The 13,332-nt window shown below is 39.8% G+C and overlaps 1 protein-coding gene across 2 annotated transcripts in view; it reads left to right on the forward strand.

Annotated features, from left to right (window-relative positions):
• Window positions 1-13,332, forward strand: part of KLHL32 (kelch-like family member 32) — a 217,723-nt gene that overhangs the window by 56,229 nt on the left and 148,162 nt on the right. Inside the window, exon 1 of one of the 2 annotated variants that reach the window (XM_010834733.1) lies at window positions 903-1,033. The exons of the other annotated variant lie outside the window; for it this stretch is intronic. Coding sequence (XP_010833035.1) covers window positions 1,028-1,033 — 6 coding nt within the window. The 5' untranslated portion in view covers window positions 903-1,027. Of the gene's footprint in view, window positions 1-902; window positions 1,034-13,332 lie in introns of those variants that run through there. 2 annotated transcript variants of the gene reach the window in all.

Consider the following 13,332-nt stretch of genomic DNA (forward strand, 5'->3'; position numbering starts at 1 on the left):
GAAGTTCATGGTTCACATATTGCTGAAGCCTGGCTTGGAGAATTTTGAGCATTACTTTACTAGCGTGTAGTTTCTCACAAAAATTAAAAATAGAAGGCTAACATGTGATCCAGCAATCCCGCATCTGGGTATATTTCAAAAGGAGATGAAATGAGGATCTCAAAGAGATGTCTGTGCTCCCAAGTTCATTGCAGCCTTATTCATAATAGCTGAGCTGTGGGAACAACCCAAGTGTTTGTCCATGGATGAATGGATAGAGAATATGTGGGGTATGTGTGTCTCTCTGTGTGTGATGGGACATTATTTACTCATGAGAAATAAGGAAATCCTGCCATTTGCAACAACATGGATGATTCATGAGAACATTAAGTGAAATAAGTCAGAGAAACACAAATATGGTATGATCTTACTTACAGAAACAGAATAGAATGGTGGTTTTCAGGGGCTGTGGAGTAGGTAAAATGGGGAGATGTTGGCAAAGGGCACAGACTTCCAGTTGTATGATGAGTAACTTCTGGGGATTCTGCTATGCAGCAGGGTGACTATAGTTAATAATACTATATTGTAGACTTGAAAGTTGCTGGAAGAGTAGCTCTTAGAAGTGCTTAGTACACACACAAGTTAACTATATAAAGTGATGGATGTGTTAACTAACCTTATTGTGGCAATCATTTCAGAGTATAAAAGTGTATCAAATCATGGACATTGTATACCTTAACCTTACACAATGTGATATGTCTGAGTATATACTGAGTATACACCGAGTTATATCTCAGTAAAGCTGAGTTATATACTGAGTATACACCGAGTTATATCTCAGTAAAGCTGGAAATTTGTTTTTAAAGGAATTGAAGCTGATGTGTCATGTGCTCCAGTGCCTTTCACCAGTGATATCTCTGAGAGTGACTGACTAGCTGAAGACTAGTGAGGTCATCAAAGTACTGTTGAACAGAATTAAATGAGGAAGTACTGAACCAGAGGTAGCGAGAAGAATTGGAGGCCTTGTGATCTGGAGTGTGTGTGAAAAATGGAGGTGAGTCAGCCTCTCCCCCTCTCCCCTGTGGCAGTCCTGGGCTATGGGCCACTCTGCAGCTTCTGGAGGCTGTTGTTTAACATTTGCTGTCTCCAGCTTCAGTCTCCATGAATGCCTACACTTTCTGGCCAAGGAAACATATGTCTTGACTGTCTAACATAGCTTTGCATATGTGATGGCAAAGTGATTCAAATATGACATTTTGGAGAGTTAAATATTTGAGCATCATTTTTCACTAGACCCTCAGCGTGCTCTGCCTATATAATTTTTAGTTTTGAGAGATGAGGAAAAGCCCTTGATAATGAAAAAAAAAATCTGTCTTCCCTATATTTTTATAATCATACTCTCCAGTTGCTATTTGATTACAATGGCACTAAAGACTATTAAATAAGTATATGATATATAATTACAATTTTTTTTTAAATTCAGTGAGCTTTTCTTACATACCTACTCTTTTCTAGATGCAGAATGAATTAATAGTCTGGTAAGAGATACAGACAGGTGACCAAATAACACAATGTAATTAATTATATCAATGATTTTCATGGTGTTGGAGGGCTTGAACCTTGTTTTAAATCCATCTGCCTCACACCCATTATATGTACTATCTGTTTAACACATTAGTTCATGTTATTTCTTAAGCTGGTTTCCTATAAAGATTTTAGGGTAATAGCACTGCTGACATTAAAACATATAAATGAGGGAATTCCCTCATGGTCCAGTGGTTAGTTCCATGCCTCCACTACATGGGTTTGATCCCTGGTCCAGGAATTAAGATTCTGGAAAGCCTTGAAGCAGGGTAAAACAAAACCAAATTGTTGGGTTCATGCTGTCTCTTATTTGGTTGTTTTAGAGACTCTTCATGAACAGTCCTGATTTTCAGAAATCCTATATGAGACATACTGTGTTTATCACATTGAGGATAAACAGCATCATTCTGTTGACACTTACGTTGCTTCTGGCTGCCAAGCCTGCAGCCTCGTGCCTTTATTCCTTGCCCATTCGTGAGCTTTCCTCACTGACTCTGTGAGCTCTCAGTGTTTCCAGTAAACTGTCTTTTTGTTTAAACAAATAAAATTAAGAATAAAATTGAATGTACCTGGAATACTGTCAATGCTACCTGTATAAATACTTAAGGACTTTGCATAGTCCGTTTTTGTCTTTTGTTCAGTCACCCCTGCCGCAGCGGGTTGTCTTCTGGGAACCTTCTGAGCAGTCTCTGGGCTCCATGCTGTAATGAGGATTCACTCTTTTGAGCCACAGGACTGTTGTCACAATCTGATTAGTACAGTCCTTAAAAATTAATTGTTAGCTAGGAGTAATTTAAAACTAACCTCCTTTTCAGAAAAAAATGAATAAAAATAACAGTAAAATAACCCTCAAATCCTTGAGTACATATAGTAATTATTTTTAGTGTATCTTTTTGATGGTTACTGTAAACATGTAAATATCTACTACTGTCCTAAAGAGCAAAGCATTATTGTACAGTTTTTTAACTGGGTGCTTGAATATCTCTAAAATTAAATCCCATGATGTTCAGTAGTTTCCATAGTCAGGTTACACTGGCCTGGCCTGTGATTAATTACCTTGTTTTAGGCCAAATGAGCACTGTGGAGTTCTGTGGTTATTGGGTGTTGATGCTGAAACAGCAGCCTTGCTAATTCTTGCATATTTGCACACTGCTGTGTTCTTTCCTTGATATCTGCATTTTGTGTATCAATCACAGATGCACCAGAATATCATTTTCATAGTACATTTGACTTATGCATTGTATGGTAAAATCATTATTGTTTTTCATCAAATGAATACTGTTTTAACAAGGGAATATTATTTGCCCATGGGAAAGAAGGAAGTCCTGCAATTTGTGACATGGATAAACCTTGATGGTATTATGCAAAGTGAATGTACATCACAGTGCCTACAGTTAACAAGACTGTATTGGAGACTTAAAAGTTGCTAAGAGAGTAGATCTTAATAGTTACCACCCACACGCAGAAAGGTGTGTGGTGATGTGAGATGATAAATGTGTTCTGTTCAGTTTAGTCGCTGAGGCGTGTCTAACTCTTTGTGACCCCATGAACCGCAGCATGCCAGGCCTCCCAGTCCATCACCAACTCCTGAAGTCTACTCAAACCCAATAAATGTGTTAACTAACCTTATCGTGGGAACCGTTTCACAAGATACACGTTATCACCAAGATTGACATCCAGGAATTTACCACGTACGTTTTCTTCTAGGTTATTGACAGTTTTGCCATGAAAGGACGTTGAATTTTGTCAGATGCTTTTTCTGCATCCACTGAGATGATTATATGGTTTTTATCTTTAGTTTTGTTAATGTGGTGTGTCACATTTAATCTACATGTGACAAACTATCCTTGTATCTCAGGAATAAATCCCACTTGATCATGGTGTGTGATCATTTTAATATGCACTTGAATTTGATTTGCTGATATTTTCTTGAGAATTTTTGCATCTATATTGATTAAGGTTGTTGGCCTGTATTTTTCATTCCTTGTAGTGTCCTTATTTGGATATCAGGATAAGAATTGCCTTATAAAATAAGTTGGGGATTATTGTCGCCTCTTCAGTGTTTTGTAAGAGTTTGAAAAGAATTGGCATTCATTCTTCCTTACATGTTTGGTAGAATTCACTGTGGAAACCATCTGGTCCTGGACTTTTCTTTGTTGACATTTTTTTGATTACTGATTCAATCTCTTTGTTTGTAATTGGTCAATTCAGACTCTATTTCTTCATAACTCAGTCTTGGTAAATTGTATTTCTAGAAATTTGTCCATTTATTCTAGCTTATCCAATTTGTTGGTACTATTAAACTACTATAGTTATTTATAGTAGTCTCTTATGGTCCTTTGTATTTCATGGTACAGCTATAATGTCTCCTCTTTCATTCCTAATTATATAAAGTATGGTCCCACCATACAATGAAATATTATTCAGTGACAAAAAAAAATGAGCTATCAAGCCATGAAAATACAGGAATGAACCTCAGATGCATATGACTAAGTAAAAGAAGCCAATCCGAAAGGTGCATAGCTATTTGACTCCAACTGTGTGGCATTTTGGAGAAGGAAGAACTATGGAAACAGTGAAAAGATGAGTTGTGCCAGGGCCTGGAGGGGGGGATATATGGATGAAGCATAGGTGATTCTGGAGGCAGTGAAATTTATCAGTATGGTATGATAATGGTAGATGTAGGTCATTAATACATTTTTCAGATTCACAGAATGTACAGCACTAACAATGACCCTTAATGTAAATTGTGGGCTTTGGTTGATAATGACGTGTCAGTGTCACTTCATCAGTTTTGCCGCACTGGCATGGTAATATTGGTGGGAACGGGTTATGTGGAATTCTCTGTACTCTCTGCTCAGTTTAACTGTAAAGCTAAAACTGGTCTAAAAATAGTTCTATTAATTAATTTTTAGTTATTAACTTTTAATGAAAGAAAATATATTACAGATATGTCACTGCTTTCTGATAATTGTTCTGTTGTTTTCAGGGAAGACGACCTCCCAATTCTATTTTTTTGGCATTGAGTGAACAATTAGGCTGTGAAAATGAAACGTACCCCTTTCAGGAATAGGCAGCTTTCGTCCAATAAGTCATGATTCTAAGGTTAGCAGGATTGGGTTTAAGATGGTGAGCTGCACTCTGGAGGTGATCTGACTTGTTCTTCTGTTAAAGGGCGTCACCATCCTCTGCACAGTGTGCTGAGCAGCTTTAGGCACAGGATGTTGTACTGACCGCCTCAAGAGGATTGTGCAAGTTCCAGTCTGAGTTCACGCTAGAAGGCAGAAGACTGAAGCCCCAGCTCAAAGACATACAGCAAGAATTCTTTCTAATGCAGACCTTTTTATTCCATGCAGACTTTCAAGTGATTAGATGAGGCCCACTCTTGTTGGGGAGGGCCATTTGCTTTACTCAGTCTACCAGTTCAAACATTAATCTCTCCTGAAACAGCTTCACTGCCTACCCATACATAATGCTTTACTTGGGAATCCTGTGACCCAGTCAGGTTAACACTGTGACCACCTTGTAGGCTCTTGTTAGGGTTTGGTTTTTACTTCAGTGAGGTGGGAAGTGCTTGGACAGTTTTGACAGAGATGTAACATGACTTGACCTCTGTTTTGCAAAGGTGATTCTCCAGTTTCTGTCAGGAGATGAGAGTGGATGTAAGGTGGTGGCTTATCCTGTGATAGTGGGGCTGGAGGTGGTGAGGACTATTGGAGGCATTTTGAAGGAAGTTCAGTTCAGTTGCTCAGTCATGTCCGACTCTTTGTGACCCCATGAAATGTAGCATGTCAGGCCTCCCTGTCCATCACCAGCTCCCAGAGTCCACCCAAACCCATGTCCACTGAGTCGGTGAAGAGCCCGGGGAATTTGATGAGGAACTGGTCTTAGAGTGTGAGAGAAAGAGAAGTGTTGAGGCTGATTCCAAGGCATTTGTGTAAGGCATTGGAGGGCTGAAATAGTCTTTACTGTGATTAGGAAGATTGTGAAAAGACTAGTTTTGCAGCCATTTGGTGATGGTGACGACAAAGTACAGGCTTTACCACATGTTATCTGGTAGTTGTGCACATACGGTCTCGCCCACCAGGTGGAGGTTTTTGTGAAGGGAAAGGTTTTGGTCCTCGTCATAGGATCTTGTTAACTTCAGGGCAGTTTCTCACACATGGCTTGTGCTCACTGAGCACTTGAAAATGAATATATGAACTTTGCTACAGGTGGGTTGCAATGTAAGTGCCTTCTGGAGTCAGGCAGAGTAGCTATAGAGTTGTCTTTCTATAGTGGTGGTGGGTTTTGTACAGATTAGAAGTAGGATATTATCTTGGTAATGAAATCACGCAAAGGTCTCGAGTCTCTATGGAACCCGAACATCGAGCAGATGGTATTTTTATGTATACGACATTGTGCCTGGCCAAGAGCTGGGCCACAGGTGCTCACTGGAAGCCTCCTCGTCTGATGGGGGCCAAGCATGCACACTTCAACAAGAAAAGGAGTGCACCAAACCAGTACAGTGCTGCCAGGACTCAGAGTAATAGTGATAACGCTTACCAAATCTCGTTTGGTAATCTCATTTGATTCTTGAAACAGCCATTTAGGTAGATGTTCTTATTCGTGGTTAAAACACCAGGCTCACTCCAGTAATGACTGCATAGCTTCATCTCTTTGAGTGTCCACTACCTGGGGGAAAAACTGAATTTTTTTCAGTCTCCTGTATTACCTAGCAAAGTATCTTGAGCATAGCAACACAGTGAATGTTTTTGCAGAATAAATGGGTGAAGAAATGAATTATTTTGAAGGATGGAGAAACGTTGGTATGTAGTTAGCTGGGAGACTTCTTGGAACAGGAGGCTCTTACCTATACAGTAAGGACTTCCCTGGTGGCTCAGATGGTAAAGCATCTGTGCCTATGATGTGGCAGACCCAGGTTCTATCCCTGGGTCGGGAAGATCCTCTGGAGAAGGCAATGGCAACCCACTCCAGTACTCTTGCCTGGAACATCCCTTGGACAGAGGTGCGTGGTCCATGGGGTCACAAAGAGTAGGACACGACTGAGTGACTTCACTTTTCTTTTTCACCCATACAGTGAGGTCCCAGGAGTGCTTTCCAGCCTTGGGTAGCACTAAGGTGATTGTGGAGGTGAGGGCAAACAGAAGAAATCATGGTAGTGCTTCTTGTTTTGTGGCGACTGTTGCACCAGTGAGTTACTCATTCAGTCTTGTTTGATTGTGACATCATCCAGGTGTGACAGCTATTCCCACCTACCCGAAAGAAAGTTAAGACTGAAAACGCTGGGGAAGTGTCCTGAAGTCCTGTGGTTATTGAGTTGTGGAGCAGCGGTGCAGAGCCAAGACTGGCATTTGTTTTATCACGTTGTTTACACCACGTGGCAAATGGTGCCCCGTCCCCTTCCCTCCACCGGCAGATGAGAGGAGAGGCCTGCCACGAGCTGTGTTCCTTCGGTTCCCTGGAAGTCACACCAGGGAACTAGTCACACTTGTCCAGGGAGCTGCCTGAACTTCTTGAGGCCGCTGTGCTCGCAGGTCCTTGACATGACTCAGATGTTCCTGGTTGCCTCTAATGATTTCACTTTTTAAGGTTTCACATCAAAACTTTATTTAAAAAAAAAATGTCATACAGCTTAACAGCAAAAGAGAATGTATTTTTGTATTCCAGTAAGGAACTCACATTTTTATAAGAATTATAGAGTCAATACAGTTTTAGACAAAACCAATCTGATTTATAACTGCTTTCTTCAAATATTTTCTGACTGTATATGTCCTTGTGCAAACAACTTTATCTCTAAGTCTCATTTTTTCTCCTCCAGTTGTGAAAGTATGAATTTTCACTGACTTCATGGGTCTGATGTGGAAATTAAATGAGATCATAAATCTCATGTGCAGACCAGGGGTCTGAAACATCCTGGGTGCTAAATTGATGGTTTACTGGTATTAATGTTAGTTTTTATTTTCCAAGCAGAGGAGAGCAGTTTTTGTTTTTAAACTGAAAATTCTGTTAAAAAGAAGGCTTATATTAAGACTATGCAGCAAAGATAATTTTTGCCAGTATTGTCTGTTTCTTAGATTTTAATGTTTCTTTTATATAGAATTTATTTTTCCCAAGGCAATACTCTTGAGTTCTAACTCTTCAGTCTTTTGAAATGCTCCAAGGCACCCCAGATTTTCTTCACAGTTAATTTTCTTAGGATTTGCCAGGCATGGGTTGCTTTTGCTCTAATTTACAATCCAGGATACTTGTAAACATAATTTTGAATGTTTGCAAAGTTTTTTTATGGGATTAAAAGGAATGCAAGTGAAATGTTCCTTTGCTTCATGTTTTATGAAAGTGGAATTTGTGTGTATGTTTTGTTGTTGGAGTGTGTTTACTGTTTTGAACAGACTTTGTTTTCCACTTTGAATGCCTTGTTTGATAGAAGTGGGATGAGCTGCTGGATGGTAGAAAAGAAGGCTGCATATATTTCATGCTCACACCTCCCCAGTATCGTATGATTTCACATACTAAAAGTATGTAAGGGATTTCTTGACCTTTATCCTAGTATCTTAAAACTGTATACAGAGATTAGCTTTTGGGGGTAATTTACATTCCTCATCTAAGAGCGTTGATACCCTTTCTGGGGACTGAGGGGCGTTGTCAGTCCGAGAGCTTCATGCACAGGCTGCTGTGTCACCAGCCTGTAGACTGTGAGGACTTCTGTTCAGCCTTCTACAGAGAAAGGCAAAAGAAACAAGCTAGGATGGCCCCATCAGGCTACTGGATTTTCTCCCTTGACTTTGGAGCAGAAAGGATTGGGGACTGTTTTTTTTTGTTTGTTTGTTTGTTTGTTTGTTTGTTTTTTAAGCGAGCAGAGTTGCACAGGACTGAGCAACTTTTACTTCGCTTAATAGGAAAATATAGAATGCCCTAGGTCATGCTCCTGGCTCGTTCAGTTCAGTCATTCAGTCATGTCCGACTCTTTGCGACCCCATGAATTGCAGCACACCAGGCCTTCCTGTCCATCACCAACTTCCAGAGTTCACCCAAACCCATGTCTATCGAGTTGGTGATGCCATCCAGCATCTCATTCTCTGCCATCCCCTTCTCCTCCTGCCCCCAATCCCTCCCAGCATCAGAGTCTTTTCCTATTAGTCAACTCTTTGCATGAGGTAGCCAAAGTACTGGAGTTTCAGCTTTAGCATCATTCCTTCCAAAGAACACCCAGGGCCGATCTCCTTCAGAATGGACTGGTTGGATCTCCTTGCAGTCCAAGGGACTCTCAAGAGTCTTCTCCAACACCACAGTTCAAAAGCATCAATTCTTTTGTGCTCAGCCTTCTTCACAGTCCAACTCTCACATCCGTACATAACTACTGGAAAAACCATAGCCTTGACAAGTTGGACCTTTGTTGGCAAAGTAATGTCTCTGCTTTTGAATATGCTGTCTAGGTTGGTCATAACTTTCCTTCCAAGGAGTGTCTTTTAATTTCATGGCTGCAGTCACCATCTGCAGTGATTTTGGAGCCCAGAAAAATAAAGTCTGACACTATTTCCACTGTTTCCCCACCTATTTCCCATGAAGTGATAGGACCAGATGCCATGATCTTCGTTTTCTGAATGTTGAGTTTTAAGCCAACTTTTTCACTCTCCTCTTTCACTTTCATCAAGAGGCTTTTTAGTTCCTCTTCACTTTCTGACATAAGGGTGGTGTCATCTGCATATCTGAGGTTATTGATATTTCTGCCGGCAATCTTGATTCCAGCTTGTGCTTCTTCCAGCCCAGTGTTTCTCATGATGTACTCTGCATAGAAGTTAAATAAGCAGGGTGACAATATACAGCCTTGACGTACTCCTTTTCCTATTTGGAACCAGTCTGTTGTTCCATGTCCAGTTCTAACTGTTGCTTCCTGACCTGCATATAGGTTTCTCAAGAGGCAGGTCAGGTGGTCTGGTGTTCCCATCTTTTTCAGAAATTTTCTACAGTTTATTGTGATCGACACAGTCAAAGGCTTTGGCATAGTCAATAAAGCAGAAATCAATGTTTTTCTGGAACTTCCTTGCTTTTTCTATGATCCAGTGGATGTTGGCAATTTGATCTCTGGTTCCTCTGCCTTTTCTAAAACCAGCTTGAACATCTGAAAGATTATCAATAAATGAAAAATAGTAGAAGCCAGAGAACAGGTAGTGATATAAGGACAGTGATTGAGGAAAAAACTGGTAGGGTCTGGTACAGCTTGCGGTGGAGGGCTGATGGTAGAAGAGAGTCAAGACCTGTACATGTGTCTGTTCTTTGCTCATCTCCCTGACCCTCACTGAATACTCAGCCCTGGCCTCTGCACATAACTAGTGCAGCAAATTGAGAAGCAATGGCACCCACTCCAGTACTTTTGCTTGGAAAATCCCATGGACAGAGGAACCTGGTAGGCTGCAGTACATGGGGTCGCTAGAGTCGGACACGACTGAGCAACTTCACCTTCACTTTTCACTTTCATGCATTGGAGAAGGAAATAGCAACCCACTCCAATGTTCTTGCCTGGAGAATCCCAGGTACAGGGAAGCCTGGTAGGCTGCTGTCTCTGGGGTCACACAGAGTCGGACACGACTGAAGTGACTTAGCAGCAGCAGCAGTGCAGCAAATATTTTTTGAAACATTTATGAGCATCATTCACAAAATTTTATAAATTGAGGCCTATAAAATGCATGTTTTCTTATTTCTGTTGAGGCATCATCATGTTATCTTAGATACAGAAGAATTTATTCCGTATCTTTTCTCAGTTTTGTATGAGCATAAGTGAAGAAAGTACTGAAAAAGTATTTTATTAAAGAAAAAATTTGTTAATAGCCTATATATTATAATTGGTTCTAATATTGAAAAAAATCCAAATGACTTTAATCCTCTCCACCTGGGAAAGGAAATATCATTTTTGTAGATCTAAGAAAACTAACTGGGACTTACCTAGTGGTCCAGTGGGTAAGATTGCGCTCCCAATGCGGGGGCCCAGCTTTGACTCCTGGTCAAGCAACTAGATCTCACATGCTGCAACTGAGACCTGGTGCAACATAATAAATAAATACTTTAAGGAAAAGTAACCTAGAAAAATAAAAAGTACAGTCCTCTATATCTCTTATTCATCTTTTTTTTTCTTTTTCTTCTTCTAAGCAGCAGAATAGTCACTAGTTTCACTGAGTATTGGGCAACAAGTTAAAAATGTGGAGTAGCAAGATTACTGTTCTTTACTGGAGATTTTCCAGCAAGGCAAAGCAAAAATATTTGTGAATGTGTAGAAGTATTTTCTGGACCTTAACTCTTACATCTGGCATATGCTGCTGTCTGCTTATAAGATTCTGCTTCTAGCTGGTAAATCAGAGATTCCCCGTGGAGTGTTATTATATCAAGGGGCAGGGATGGGAGGAGGGATAGTGTTGGAATGCGATGTGTTTATCATATATGCCATGAGTTTGTTACTGGGTTGTTCATCTCCTGTGTAGCCAAGTACACATTAAATTCCATTAGGTTAGCATTTGAGGTCATAATAAAATTTCTGGTTTTTAGAATCATGGACATGTTCTTCTTTAAATGCTGCAAGAGATGACTGCTGAAAATAATATGAACCATATCTTCATATTGTAGTGAAAAGTCAGTTTCAAGAAGTTGGTGATAAATCACCTAGAAAAGACAATGAATTATGTCCTGATGGTTGGAACGAGACAAGCTTTCTAATAGAGATGACAATTATTAATTACTCATCACAAAGTATATGTGTGATGGGAGCTAATCTCAAAGCTATAATAAAAAGAAGCATGTGCTTTTTAATATAATGAATGAAAAATGTCAGTTTAAAAGGGCAAAGAAGAATCTTAAATTATAAAAATGTTCAATTCCTTTGCCATAAACTTTAAAAACTCTATAAATGCTTCTAAAACCCCAACTCACTGAAGTACTTTTTTCAGACCAGTAATTTATCTTGAATTAAAATTAGGCATCAGGATCACTGCAAATGAATCCCCTAGTTATTTAAATATTAAAATAAACTTATTAGAAACTACTTAGGGGAAAAGAGTATTAATAGTATAAGGATTGGCCAGGAAATGAATATATTTCTTACTGAGGAAGTAATAGTTGTTATTCATACTGCAAAGTCTAAACATTTGTCCATTATGTCATTGAGTTAACATCTGTATTTGTTTACTAGCCTCAGTACTCCGTGTGTTCACATTCCTTATCTTCATTTAATCCCCCAGTAACCATTGGATGTAGATATCTACAGCAAGCTTACAGACAAAGAAATTGAGCTTGCTCAGTGTTGGATAATAAAGATTAAACAGTTTCTCCATGCCACAGTCAAATCCCAGTCTAGGGCCACATGTTTCCAAACTCCCTAAATTTTCCTTGACACCAAGCTATGTGAACCTCAGAGAATTTTCTGCTGGTTCCCACTAGATAATCCCTGGAGCCTGTGAATGTTTCCCCACATGGTAAAGGGACTCTGCAGATGTGATGAAGGCCACTGAGGTAAGAGAATTCTGGTTTATACAGCTGGCCCAATGTAATCATGAGGGTCTCTGAAAGATGGAAGAGGGAGTCAGAAGAGTCAGGGAAGATGTGACACCAGAAGCAAAAGTTGGAGTGATGTGATTGCTGGCTTTGACAAAAGGGACCCTGAGCCAAGGGATGTCACAGTCTCTGAAAGCTGGAAAAGTCAGGGAAACAGATTCTTCCTAGAGCCTCTGACACTTTGATCTTAGCACACTGAGTCCATTTTGAACTTCTGACTTCCAGAACTGTTAAGATTTGTGCACCACTAAGTGTGTGGTAGTTTATCATAGCAACAGTAGGAAACTAATATAAACATCTTGACAATAACTAGCTGAAGTGGTTTTTCCCTTGATGTTTTTGTGAATTTTCAGATACGGTTTTGCTTTACTATCATTTCTGTAGTCCTGCTGTCATAGGTGCTGCCTGATAATGTTGGGAAATGACAAAATCTTAGGTCTCAGATTTGAAGAACAATTAAACTATATATGGGGGTCATTGTATAAGAAGTGATGGGATTCCTGTATCTCAAAGCAGAATATCACAAGAGTCAGATGGGTTTCATGTATTGGTGCAGCATTTGTTATAGTTACGGTTATTATTATTTTTTACTTTTCCCTCCTGAGCACCATAATTCAAAAGGAGCCCCTATTTAATGTTTCAGCTTTGCCTTGTAAATAACAAGAGATCACGGTGTGACCAGTGAACTTTCTAACCTTAAATAGAAGAAATCCCGTGACTTGGGGTTTTGTGAGAAAAGGATATTCCCTGTCCTTTAAATAAGTGAAAGATAGTAAGTGCTCTTAAAATAAACCTTGTGTGGAATAACACTCTTGTTACTTTGTGAAGAAAAGATTTGTCACGTTGCATGTTGTAGTAGAAGACGCAGATTTCAGTAGTTAGTATATCAGAGCAGTTTGAAATTAGAAAAGCACTCTGGGCTAGTGTTAGGTGAATTCTGTTTTATTTTTTATTTTTTTTATAATTAATTTTATTTTATTTTTAAACTTTACAAATTGTATTAGTTTTGCCAAATATCAAAATGAATCTGCCACAGGTATACATGTGTTCCCCATCCTGAACCCTCCTCCCTCCCCATACCATCCCTCTGGGTCGTCCCAGTGCACTAGCCCCAAGCATCCAGTATCGTGCATCAAAGAGCCGGAGCAGTGTGGGCAGGGAGGCTACATGTGCCGTGAGCGGGGGCAGACCCAGTGTGGCTGAGGCACTGTGAGCACACGCCAGTGT

The sequence above is a fragment of the Bison bison genome, unplaced genomic scaffold (assembly GCF_000754665.1).
Source record: "Bison bison bison isolate TAMUID 2011002044 unplaced genomic scaffold, Bison_UMD1.0 scf7180017864035, whole genome shotgun sequence".
NCBI lineage: Eukaryota > Metazoa > Chordata > Mammalia > Artiodactyla > Bovidae > Bison > Bison bison.